The sequence below is a fragment of the Sinocyclocheilus rhinocerous genome, unplaced genomic scaffold (assembly GCF_001515625.1).
Source record: "Sinocyclocheilus rhinocerous isolate Xijiao unplaced genomic scaffold, SAMN03320098_v1.1 scaffold75, whole genome shotgun sequence".
Classification (NCBI taxonomy): domain Eukaryota; kingdom Metazoa; phylum Chordata; class Actinopteri; order Cypriniformes; family Cyprinidae; genus Sinocyclocheilus; species Sinocyclocheilus rhinocerous.
In genome coordinates, this window is record NW_015632455.1 from 378008 (window position 1) to 389387 (window position 11380).

General features: G+C 37.9%; 1 protein-coding gene across 7 annotated transcripts in view; it reads left to right on the plus strand.

Moving 5' to 3' along the window:
* LOC107742289 (phosphatidylinositol-binding clathrin assembly protein-like) overlaps positions 1-11380 on the plus strand; it is an 84445-nt gene that overhangs the window by 47653 nt on the left and 25412 nt on the right. For 5 of the 7 annotated variants that reach the window (XM_016555188.1, XM_016555189.1, XM_016555192.1 and 2 more), the window contains exons 3-9: positions 5656-5731; positions 5820-5922; positions 6145-6238; positions 7139-7250; positions 8321-8427; positions 10215-10256; positions 10730-10750. In XM_016555188.1, coding sequence (XP_016410674.1) covers positions 5656-5731; positions 5820-5922; positions 6145-6238; positions 7139-7250; positions 8321-8427; positions 10215-10256; positions 10730-10750 — 555 coding nt within the window. The remainder of the gene's footprint in view (positions 1-5655; positions 5732-5819; positions 5923-6144; positions 6239-7138; positions 7251-8320; positions 8428-10214; positions 10257-10729; positions 10751-11380) is intronic. The other 2 variants (XM_016555191.1, XM_016555193.1) reach the window with 2 other exon arrangements.

Genomic DNA, 11380 nt, shown 5'->3' on the forward strand with positions numbered 1-11380 from the left:
GCGAAAGTGCCCAAGCAACATTGCTCAAAAAGTTGCCCAGTGTATCATCAGCCTACTCTAGACTAGGGAGCAACAATAAGCCCTTCAGACCAGTGCTACACTTTCACTACATTCTACCTATTGAGCATTTGGCTAGATTTGGCGTAAAATTGAGAGACTTGTGATCAGGGTTGCCAGGTTTTCACAACAAAACACGCCCAATTACTACTCAAAACTAGCCCAATGGCATTTCGAGGGGGGCTCCCCGTTAAAAATCGTGTTCGGGGGGTAAAATACACGTTTTTGGCGGGGTTCCCCTGGTCAAATTCGCACTCCAGGGGCTAAATATCACGTTATCGGGGTCGCTTTAACCCGTGGACATGAAAAATAACCTGCGGCAACAGTGTTAAAGTAGCCCAATTCCGCGGGAAAATCATTATATTGGATCCGTGCATTCGGTCTTAAAGGGGCAGCAGCCTAAAAAAAACATGCTGTTCCATAAGCGCCACCTGCTGTCAGACACAAAGCTAAATTCTAACCATTCTGTTTTTGCTTAAAATTGAGAAATTATGCAATCTAATTGCAATCTAAATGACATGTATTTAGCATCTTTGTTTGGATCGTGATTAAAATGGAAAAAGCACAGCCAAAGAATTGGTTTGTTTATATGAAGAGATTTATTTTATTTGTATCATTTAATTATTTGATTTGGGATTTGTTTTAAAATTTCAAGTTAGTTTTATTATTTGACATATTTCAATTTCACAAAGAAATGTGCAGCATTTTGTTGGAGAAATAATAAAAGGACACCTTTTCATTTATAATTTGTCTTAAATGTAATTTTTTTAAAAAGAAAAATTGTGAGAAAATTGTATTGTGAAATCAGTATCGTGCATCGCATCGTGAGTTGAGTGAATCATTAGATCCCAATATGCTACTAGTTTTTGCTGTGGTATCAAAGAAGTATTCTGTTATTTAAATAATAAAGAACCATATTTTTTTTTGCAAAATGACCCTATCTGTTACTCAAAATCTGATATGATAATGCAATATGGTCCGAGCCGTGGGTTTTGTGATCCGTTGCACCCCTACTCTCTTGACTTGTTATTTTAAGAAAAAAAGCGATCACTGAAGTTTTTAATCATGCTATTTTGTGCGCAGTGAAGTTCAGCCGATGTCTTTTTTTTATTTTTTATTATTATTATTCGGGCTACTTATATTCATTTTGGGCTACCAAAATCTGAAGAATGTCTGCTCGAAGGGCTACCAGCGATTTTGAAATTTTGCGAGCCCTGGCCTATATCATCTGAAGCCATTCCATATCTTAATGTGAGGGACAGAATTATATTTACATTGTTAAATTTAAGTTTACAGAAACTTCTGCTGCAGCTGTCAGTCATTCTCCGCTTAGCATTCAAACAGCACGTCACGTTCAGTTATGACAGTCAGCACGGTAAAACTCTCTCTGCAAGATGATATATTCCCATTATAATACTTGATGTTTAGATAAAGGTCTGGGGATTCGCATAAAATGACATCTTGCTGGAGTTCATTGCTCTCTCATTTCTCTTCTCTTTGTTTGTACCTTGTGGAGTGCAGTGCGCTGTGACTTATGTTGCTTCAAGCACATCATTCTGCACCCTAGATGTGCATAAGAGCTGCGACTCCATGTTGCTTCAAGTGCACCATTCTGCACCCTGAATGTGCATAAGAGCTTTTTGCCGCTCTGTTTGAAGCGTTTCACGTTATCAAAGTTTTGCACACAGAAAGATTATTAGAAGCTTTTATTTTATCATGATTTCGATCTTATTTTCATGAATGCATTTTGTAAGAATACAAATAGTTAACAGAATAAACATGTTTAAATTGTATAATTTGCACTAAAGATTTTTTTTTCAGATATTGTTTTTGCTGCTAAATTATACAGTCAGCTAGTTTAATTTCATAGCTTATATATTTTTATTCAAATGTAGTTTTTCTCTGTAATGAGGAAGTGAGTATTTAGTGGATTATGTTTAACAAAGGGTTTAAAAAATAGTGACCATTAGTTCCACAAACACAGTATTGATATTCTGAAGTGGTGTAGAAAAAAAATGCTGGTGTTGGATCGGTATTGGCCGATTCTTAGAATTTGGAATTCTCTGTAATCTTACACTGCAAAATATTAACTCAAAAAAGATTAAAAGATTTACTGAACCCTTAAATTAATCACAATTATATAATGAATGCCATAAAAAACAGACAATTAATCGGTATAATCGCCAAAAGCCTAAAACAGACAATTAATCGCAATAACCGTGACTTTTTTTAGACAATTAATCGTCAGCCAAATTTAATAACCGTGACAGCCCTACATAGCACTACATCAGTTTGTATGGTGCGTGAAGTTTTTTTATTTTTTTTTAATTTGGTCACGCATTTCTGTTTTGCATTCTGGTACAGTCATTTTAGCTCTGAATCAGATGTGATTCCAGCTCTCTACTTTACAAACAGAATGGGTTTTGTGTTTGAAAATAATCGCTATCGAACAATGCGCCTTCTTTCGCACCCTGTCATCATCTTTTTGTGCTCGCCGTTTTTCTTTAAGCCTTTTATTTTTTTTTCTAACCGCGCGGTAATTGCTCAGGCCGTATCCATAGAAACCTCAGAACATGTATTGATCGAGAGAGCGAAGACCAGCAGCCGGCACATTATCAGGGCATCCTCATGCAGCCTATTTGCACATGTTCCCTGCAGGGTTAGCGCACCAACACGCACACATACAGATTTCACATAGCAGTTCCAGCGCTGCTTCTGGATCAGTTCCTGACTGCACCAACAAAATCAGTGGCTAAAACATGAGCAATCCCTGTTTCCTGATTGCTGATATCTTCCCTCAGCCTGAGCTGCTGTGTTAATAGAAGCTGCTCTCTTTGGGAAAGAAAGCTCCCTGCCAAAGAGCCTCCTGCCTTAATAATAAATGATGCTTCACTCTCACACTACTTGAGGTTTGTTCTCACATTAATTATTTGCTAAGCTGAGAATGCCGGACCCTTCCTGGCCTATCAATCTATATTTGTCATCCTTACTTCTGACATCCATTTTGAATAACCTCAGCTACGTAAAAAAAGGCATTGAGATTGAGGCGTTCATGCAGAGAAGCAGGCAGGCGAATGTGGATTTGCAGACTCCACTGAATTGGTAATCTATATTGATCTACACTCTGGAATGGAGCAATATTCTCTGCAGTTTGGTACACACTGGCTCAGCAATGCATTTTACACAAGGTTTCTCTCTGAGGTTAAGCCACGGTGCCAGAGAGAACTAGCTCATGCTCCGCACAGCTGCCATCCTGGGGATTTTCGTCATGGTCTGAATATGGTACGCCTCACTCTGCTTCTCGTCTGATCCCTAAGGATTTTAGACCGGTATTTGAGGCACCGGTGCAAAGCAGAAGTATCTCAGTAGTTTTCTGTGAGAATGATTGGGGACACACTGTAAGAGCAGAATTCTTTTGATGCCAAGAACCTTTGAAATTTTGAAAGGAATCCCCTTCCTAAAATATTTAGACATCCACACTGTATAATTTTGTTTATAAAGATTAATTTATACTGTGTAAGGAAAAAAGTGTGATTTTGTGACATTTTGTTAGCAAAATTAAATATTTGGCTTTTATATTGCCATTGTGCAAATAATATTTTAATTTATTATCTGTACTGTACTGATTCATAATCTGTAGATAAATATTTCCAAATAAATACATTTCTTTCTTTAGAACTGCAAAAAAAATATAAAATATTGTCCCAAATAAGCTTTGCAGAGAATATGGAAATATTTTTACAATAAAAATATTATTCCAAAATTTCTGTTCTTTTTCTGCTTATAAAAACTAAGGCTGATGGCAATAATTGGCTGACTGCTATTTTATTGGTTTTTAAGCTCGCTGATATTTTCTATGCACACTATTCTGCCATTTGGCATTTTTCTATATTGTTAAAATGCAGCTGAATTTTTATCATTTGGCTGCAAAAATTCTAAAAGAGAATGAGGAACCTCACGCAAAGCCTCAATCACATGACCAGGGCCACCCCAAGCACCATCAGCTCCTTTGAGATCAGAGATCATTGATCTTTCAAAGGGTGGGTGGCTTCTTTCCCTCTATATACACACCAGACTGTCAGCCTACTGTTCAGTGGATCGCCACTCTTGATCCGCCAACTTAAGCAGAACTCTAGGAATGCGGCATTTTTTTAAAGCCTCCCGTTCCTTCAGATGCATTTTAGGGACCTTCTGTGATTTCAGTGACTCTCGACCTTTTTGCCACAGGCTGAAAATGGCCCCTGCCAGGACTATTTTATTCCTCTGTGCCAAGCAGATTTTGCCTGACCGCAGGGCCTGTCACCAGGTCCTCATGCTGGTTCTCCCCTGGGATGAAACAAGCCTAAGGCTGCATCCCAGTACGTAAAAACTGTTTCCTGCTGACTCTTTTTCTCTGGTGTACTGATTTACCAAATAAGATCAAGGTTACACTTGCTGCATTCTGGTTTAGACTCCGTGTGGGACTGATAACTTTGTATTGTCTTGTAAATGACATTGACAAATACAGTTTCTAGGAAAAACAATTTGTTCTATTCAGATTTACTTACTAATCGTTTGTTGTCGTTCCAGCCTATAGTGTGTTGTAAATAGGCACAGGCTGTTTGCGCTTGTAATTAAAGGGATACTCCACCCAAAAATGAAAATTCTCTCATCATTTACTCACCCTCACGATGTCCCAGATGTGCCGTCCCAGTTACTTTCTTCTGTGGAACACAAACAGAGATTTTTACAAAAGTAATAAAATAAAAAGGCTATTAAAAAGTCCTTGAAAGTTCACTCCTCAAAAACCACGACAGTAATCCATACAACCCCAGTTGATGAATATATGTCTGTTGAAGCAATGTCTAATAAGTGTGTGAGTAAAATACTCCTATTTGAAACTTTTTAAACTATATTAACCATTGCTTCTGAACAAGTCTCATACGTGAGTTTTCATGCATCAACTTTGAGGGACCCACCTCACAGAGATGGAGTATTTTTCTAAATATTTTTGTTTGTGTTCGTCTGAAGAAAGTCATATACATCTGGGACAGCATAAGATTGCGAGGGGGCAGACCTTTGTGTGCGATATAGTGACTAAATGAGATGTGGTCACTTGTAATCTCAGAATATGATTTTTGTGATCAGGTCACAAAACATTGATTGGTGGTGAGCTCTGTGTAAAGGTAAAGCGAATGTTTGAGAGAGTCTGTTTTACTTTTTGTTTGCCCGTCATGTCCACCACATACATGAATGAGGTCAGAATGCATCCTAGTAGTAGTATTTCCAAAAATTCCCATCATGTCCGTTCACAACAGCACCTAGATCGCCGTGTGCTTCTCTTTGCTCTTTTCCTCAACCCACAGCTGTGTGAGCTGGTGGGACGGGGCTGGACGGAGGAGGGGTGCTGCAGCAGACGTACTTGGCAGCTCAAAGAAAGCTCAGAGGAGTCTGATCTTGTACACGGGTCTAGGTTTCACACAGTGTACTGCAAATTCAGCAGCAGTCAGGGATAAAGTCGCTCCCGCATTTTGACAGATTAAGAGCTGCAGAATCACATCTAGTATATGACCATATTTTTGTGTCAGCATTTTGATTATCTCTTCTCTGTACCCGCAGCGTTTCATTCAGTATCTGGCCTCAAGAAACACGCTCTTCAATTTGAACAATTTCCTTGATAAAGGTGCATTGCAAGGTATGTCAGAAACATGAACACCTTTCCTGTCTCTAAAGCATTGTACGCACACGCACACTGATGATAAAGCCCTCGACCTTTCCCTCAGGCTATGACATGTCCACATTCATCAGGCGGTACAGCAGATATCTCAATGAGAAAGCCCTTTCCTATAGGCTGGTGGCTGTGGACTTCACCAAGATGAAGCGAGGGTGGGTATACCTCAGTTCTGCCTCTGTAATATTGTCTGCCTGGAGTCAAGATTGTGTTCAAACACATTTTCTCAGCAGGACACAATCTAATCAGGCTAGCTCATTACTCTGATAATTAAGTTGTTTTTAAAAGCTGATAAAGTAGCTGATTTTTTTAACCGCTAATTAAGATTGCGAGTAAGTGGCGAGTTCTGATTGTTTGTTTATCTGTTTGTGGTGTAGTATTGATGGAGTCATGCGCACCATGAACACGGAGAAGCTGATCAAAACCTTGCCTATCATTCAAAACCAGCTGGACGCACTGCTGGATTTCCAGGTTTGTGATGGAGAAACATGCATGTATGCTTTAAAACTTTCCAATCATTCAAATCAAATCAGAATTTATTTCTTTATTTTTATAGAATTGGTTTTCTCTATTTTATTTTATTTTTACTGGTTACATGCTTCATAATCTCCTGTTTAAAAAAATCCATGTAATGAAAGTTTGTGGTCGGTAAGATTTGTTTAATGTTTTTGAAAGTACTCTTCACTGCATTTAGTTGATCAAAAATGCAGTAAAAACAGTAATGTTGTGAAAAACAGCTGTTTTCTATTTTAATATATTTTAAAATGTAATTTCTTTATATGCATTTTTAGCAGTTGATTACTTCAGTCTTCAGCATCACATGATACTTTCTGAAATAATTTTAACATTTAACGTGGTGTTCAAGTAACATTTATTATTATTATCAATGTTGAAAACAGTTGTGTTGCTTAATATTTTTGTGGGAACCATGATCATTTTATTTTTTCATGATAGAAAGTTTAAATTTATACGAGATCTGAATCTTTTGTCACATTATAAATATCTTTACTGTGATTTTTGACCAATTTAATGCATCTTGCTAAATAAAAGTTTTAATTTCTTTCAAAGAAAATCTTACTGACCCCAAGCTTTTAAATGGCAGAAATCTGGGTGATGAAATGCAAGAAAATTTACAGTATTAAAAGTCCCTTAGTCTTAGTAATTTCCACTCAGCTTGGATAGATTTGTCGGTTTATAGTGCAGATTATTTGATTTGTGCCTGTGATTGAAGTGGTAAGCAGTTCCCTTAAAATCAAGTGACCCTGAAGCCCCACGTTGGAAAACCCTATTTTAACAGAACAACACTGATGTTGAGTCAGTCCAAGCTATTTGGTATGATGTGTACTCTCTCGTGTGGGTGTGTGTCCGTAGGCTAAGCCTAATGAGCTGACTAACGGAGTGATCAACGCTGCCTTCATGCTGCTCTTCAAAGACTCCATCCGTCTGTTTGCTGCCTATAATGAGGGCGTTATCAACCTGCTGGGTAAGAGTAATCCACTCCCTTTCACTCTGGAGAGCGTCCTACTCTCACACTCTGCTTTAGGGGTTACATCTTACTGCTTTCTGAACAAAGAACAGTGCAGTTGAACCACAAGAGCTCAGGTCTTTCTGTACGCTATACTTATTAATTACTAGTATGAGATACTTTCATCCAAATTGAACTGCATCTGTGTACCACAAATAAATGTTATTAAATCAATCCTGCTGTTGGTAGAAAACGTTGTGTATATTTTGAAAATTGGTGGGACCATATTATCTATAACTACTGTCAAATAGGTCTCTCTAGACTAACCCACAACTTTTTGAAGCGTGTTTTGATGCTTTTAACTTTAGCTTGTTACTTTTTGGTTCATTCTTATAAAAAGATTTAAATGAAGTGAGGCCAGATTTAGTTCTAGATTTGTGAAAGATTAAAATTTTTTTTTACAATTTGTTTTTATTTGTTGTGTTATTTGCTTGTACTATTTTTTTATTTTTTTCACTTGTTTCTTGCCCTGAATATAGCCACGGTTGCTGGCATGGAGCTAAATATTATATTAAATATATTTGCAAGCAAACAAATATTACCTGAGCAAGTCTTGATCTTGTATCTCAAGAGCAGTTGACATATTCAGAACAACACTGTGTGCGATACTTGTGCTTTTGTCTTATCTTTGACCTGAAGTTGCACTTTGCATCCAGTGTGTGACCCCCTTAATAGTCTAGCAGAAACAAGGCTTTAATTCCTCTTCAGCTATTGCTGCTTTTTACTCTTTTTGAGCTCTAATTATACCGTTGTTAAGTCGTTCATTTTTCCATGATTTTTATTGTTTTATTATTTTTTTATGTTGTAACACATGTCTGTTTAGGTTGATGGTCTGAAAATGCATTAGAGTGCTAGCTGTCCTTGAGCGAACCATTACAGCAGCTTTTATATGCCCCTGTCTCTGTCAGACAGCCCAGAGTGTTTTGACAGTCCTCTGATGGGTAATTGCAGTCTTTATCTGTTTGAGTTGCTCTGCTAATCGTTCTGCTCTCGCTCTGTCTCTCTCTCTTTTTGTCCTCCTGTTTCAGAGAAATACTTTGATATGAAAAAAAACCAGTGTAAAGATGCCCTGGACATCTATAAGAAGTTTCTGTACAGGATGACCAAGCTGTCAGAGTTTCTTAAAGTGGCTGAGGTACCAGTGCAATGTGTACACGCACACACACACACACACACACAGACACACACAGTGTTTTGATACAACAGGTCTGAGATTAGACAGGCTGTTCAAGGATCCCTCCGCTCCCACAATTTCTCTCTCTCTCGTATCTCTCCATCCTACAATGCTCTGGCATTCATATTCACTAGACTGATGCGTGCACTGATGCCATATTTAGTGTTCTGGCACCGCAATGCATTGCACAGTCCTCATGGAATGTGTCCATAAACGCATACATGTGCCTATCCTGCCAAAAGTCATTCGGATATCACGAAGTTTCATCCTTTGTTTGAGTCGAGGTTGAACTGACCTCTGTTTTGGTTTCTCTGTAACAGCTCCTAAAATATTGCAACTGGTAAAAAGAGATTGAAATCAGCATAACATCAGTCTGTTGAGGGTCTTTGAGGGTCTCATTGGGTACATTTGTACACCAAGTACAATTGTTTAAGTTTATTAACATGCTTATTACCTGACACACACTACCGTTCAGAAGTTTGGGGTTAGTAAGATTTTTTTTATTTTTTTATTTTTGAAAGTATTAATACTTTTATTCAGCAAAGATGCATTAAATTTATCAAAAGTGACAGTAAATAGATTTATTGTAACAGTACCAAAAATTTCTATTGGCAAATTATTGCTATTAAAATCTATTTTTTGTCCAATAAATGCTTTTGAACTTTCTATATATAAATTTAACAGTTTTCACAAAAAAATTAAGCTGTGCAACTGCTTTCAACATTGATGAAACAAAGTATTTCTTGAGCATCAAATTATTAGAATATTAGAATGATTTCCGAAGGATCATGTGACACTGAAGACTGGAATAATGATGCTGAAAATTCTATCATAGAAATAAATTACATTTCAAAATATATTAAAATAGAAAACAGTTATAATAACTTGGAAGTTGTAATTATTTTTCACAATATCTTTTAAAAACAATTAAAAAAAATCTTACTGACCCCATGTTTTTGAACGGTACTGTAATCTCCACAATGATTAAAAAAAAATCTTTATCCAGTAATCATGAATGACTGGATAAGCTCTGAAAAATCCATGTAAAGTTATTGGTCCAAAGTGTGGGAACCCTGCAGAGAGAGTACTCCACTAAGACTGCTTTAATACAGTGTGGAATGAGCTGTTTCTCTCCTTTTATCCTTACTGTGGCCATTGACGGCTGTCGTTCCTACTGTGGATTCACGTGGCGTTAGACCTTTAAAGTCTCTCTCTCCTTCTGGCCCAAATGTAGATCTGTTTGGTGCTCCCTCCTCTCTCTCTGACACTGATGAATTCCCATGCTGCCGCCCTCTTTCTCTCACTTCCCCTCTCAGTCCATCCAGCCAGGCGTTAGTCTGTCTGGTTTTATTTCCAGACTGGCTCTTCTTCTCAGGGATTCGATTTGACAGAGTCTCTGAGAACAATGTCCATCACCATGTGAGATTCTTGTCTCATTTTCCTTTTTTTTTTTTTTTTTACCCCCACCAGTTTTCATTTAAAAGTCATCATTTGTAAAAAGTGTTTTTGAATGTTAACCACTCCACACCTCACAGTCAGCCATGTGAAACATTATCAATGTCTGTGTCCGTTCCCATTGGTCCTCCGTGGCTCTTGGCATGCCACACCTATGTTATTTTTATTTCTTTCATTTTTAGTCACTGCATGAGGTAATGATACTTTATGTTTGTTCTTTTTCTGATTCCTCCCCCCTCCCCTCGTTTGTTTGTTTGTTTACCGTTTTTTGTTTTGTTTTGTTTATGACACAGCAAGTTGGGATTGATCAGGGTGACATCCCAGATCTCACTCAGGTCAGTGTACATTTCATCTCCACTTTCTGTTTCTCCTCTTCTTCCTGACTACGCTGCTGCTGTCGTCCATTGTACCACCGCTCTCCCTTCCTTCTTTTCTCTCGGTGTTCCACCTGTCCTCGTCCTTTCTCTGGTTGTCTTACGTGCTGTTTTTGTTCCCATGCTCACTGTTTTTTGGACGTTCTGTCTCCTGTCCTCTCTCCTTTTTGGTTTAGAAAGTCAGACTTAATATTAATCGCTTCAAGACTTGTGGCTTGACAGACGTTACCAAACACTCCTCTCTCGGTTTAGTTCCCTCTCAAATGTGTGTTTAGTGATGATCACACTGTTTCAGTATGACTTTGTGGAGTTGCACTAGGCACAGTTTAAATTTGATGTCTTTGTTTGAGTTTTGACATTGCAGAGTGGGGTTAACACTATATTGAATGAGGTTTATTCCCCTGCAGTAACACGTTGTTTATTGTTCCTTTCAGACGACTAGAGGATCTTACCTTGTAGGTGGTGGGTTATATGCACTGCTTGTATATGACATAACTGTGCTACTACTAGTGCTGGGTGATATATCAAATATTTACAACATATTCAATTCATTTTTCGTAAAAAATTAGCCAACATCGTTAATGCTGCAATCATTTTTATTTGGCCATCCAATTTATTAGAAACTTGTGCCAGTATTCCAGTTTTGCACTCACTATACTGTAAGTGCAGAAATTTTAAAATTTAAAGGGGTCATATGATGTTGTTAAAAAGAACATTATTTTGTGTATTTGGTGTAATGAAATGTCTTTGAGGTTTAAGGTTAAAAAAACACATTATTTTCCACATACTGTACATTATTGTTTCTCCTCTATGCCCCGCCTTTTTGAAACGCGTTGATTTTTACAAAGCTCATCGGTCTGAAAAGCAAGGTGTGCTCTGATTGGCCAGCTATCCAGTGCGTTGTGATTGGCCGAATACCTCAAGCGTGAGACGGAAATGATACGCCCCTCACCATACTGTGATGATGCCGTGTCCGGCCGGAGCGACGAGACAACATTAAAACCCATTACAAACGAGGCATTTGTTGCATCCAGTGGGGACAGATTATAATGACATATACTGTCTTTTTACGCGTTGCATCGCGC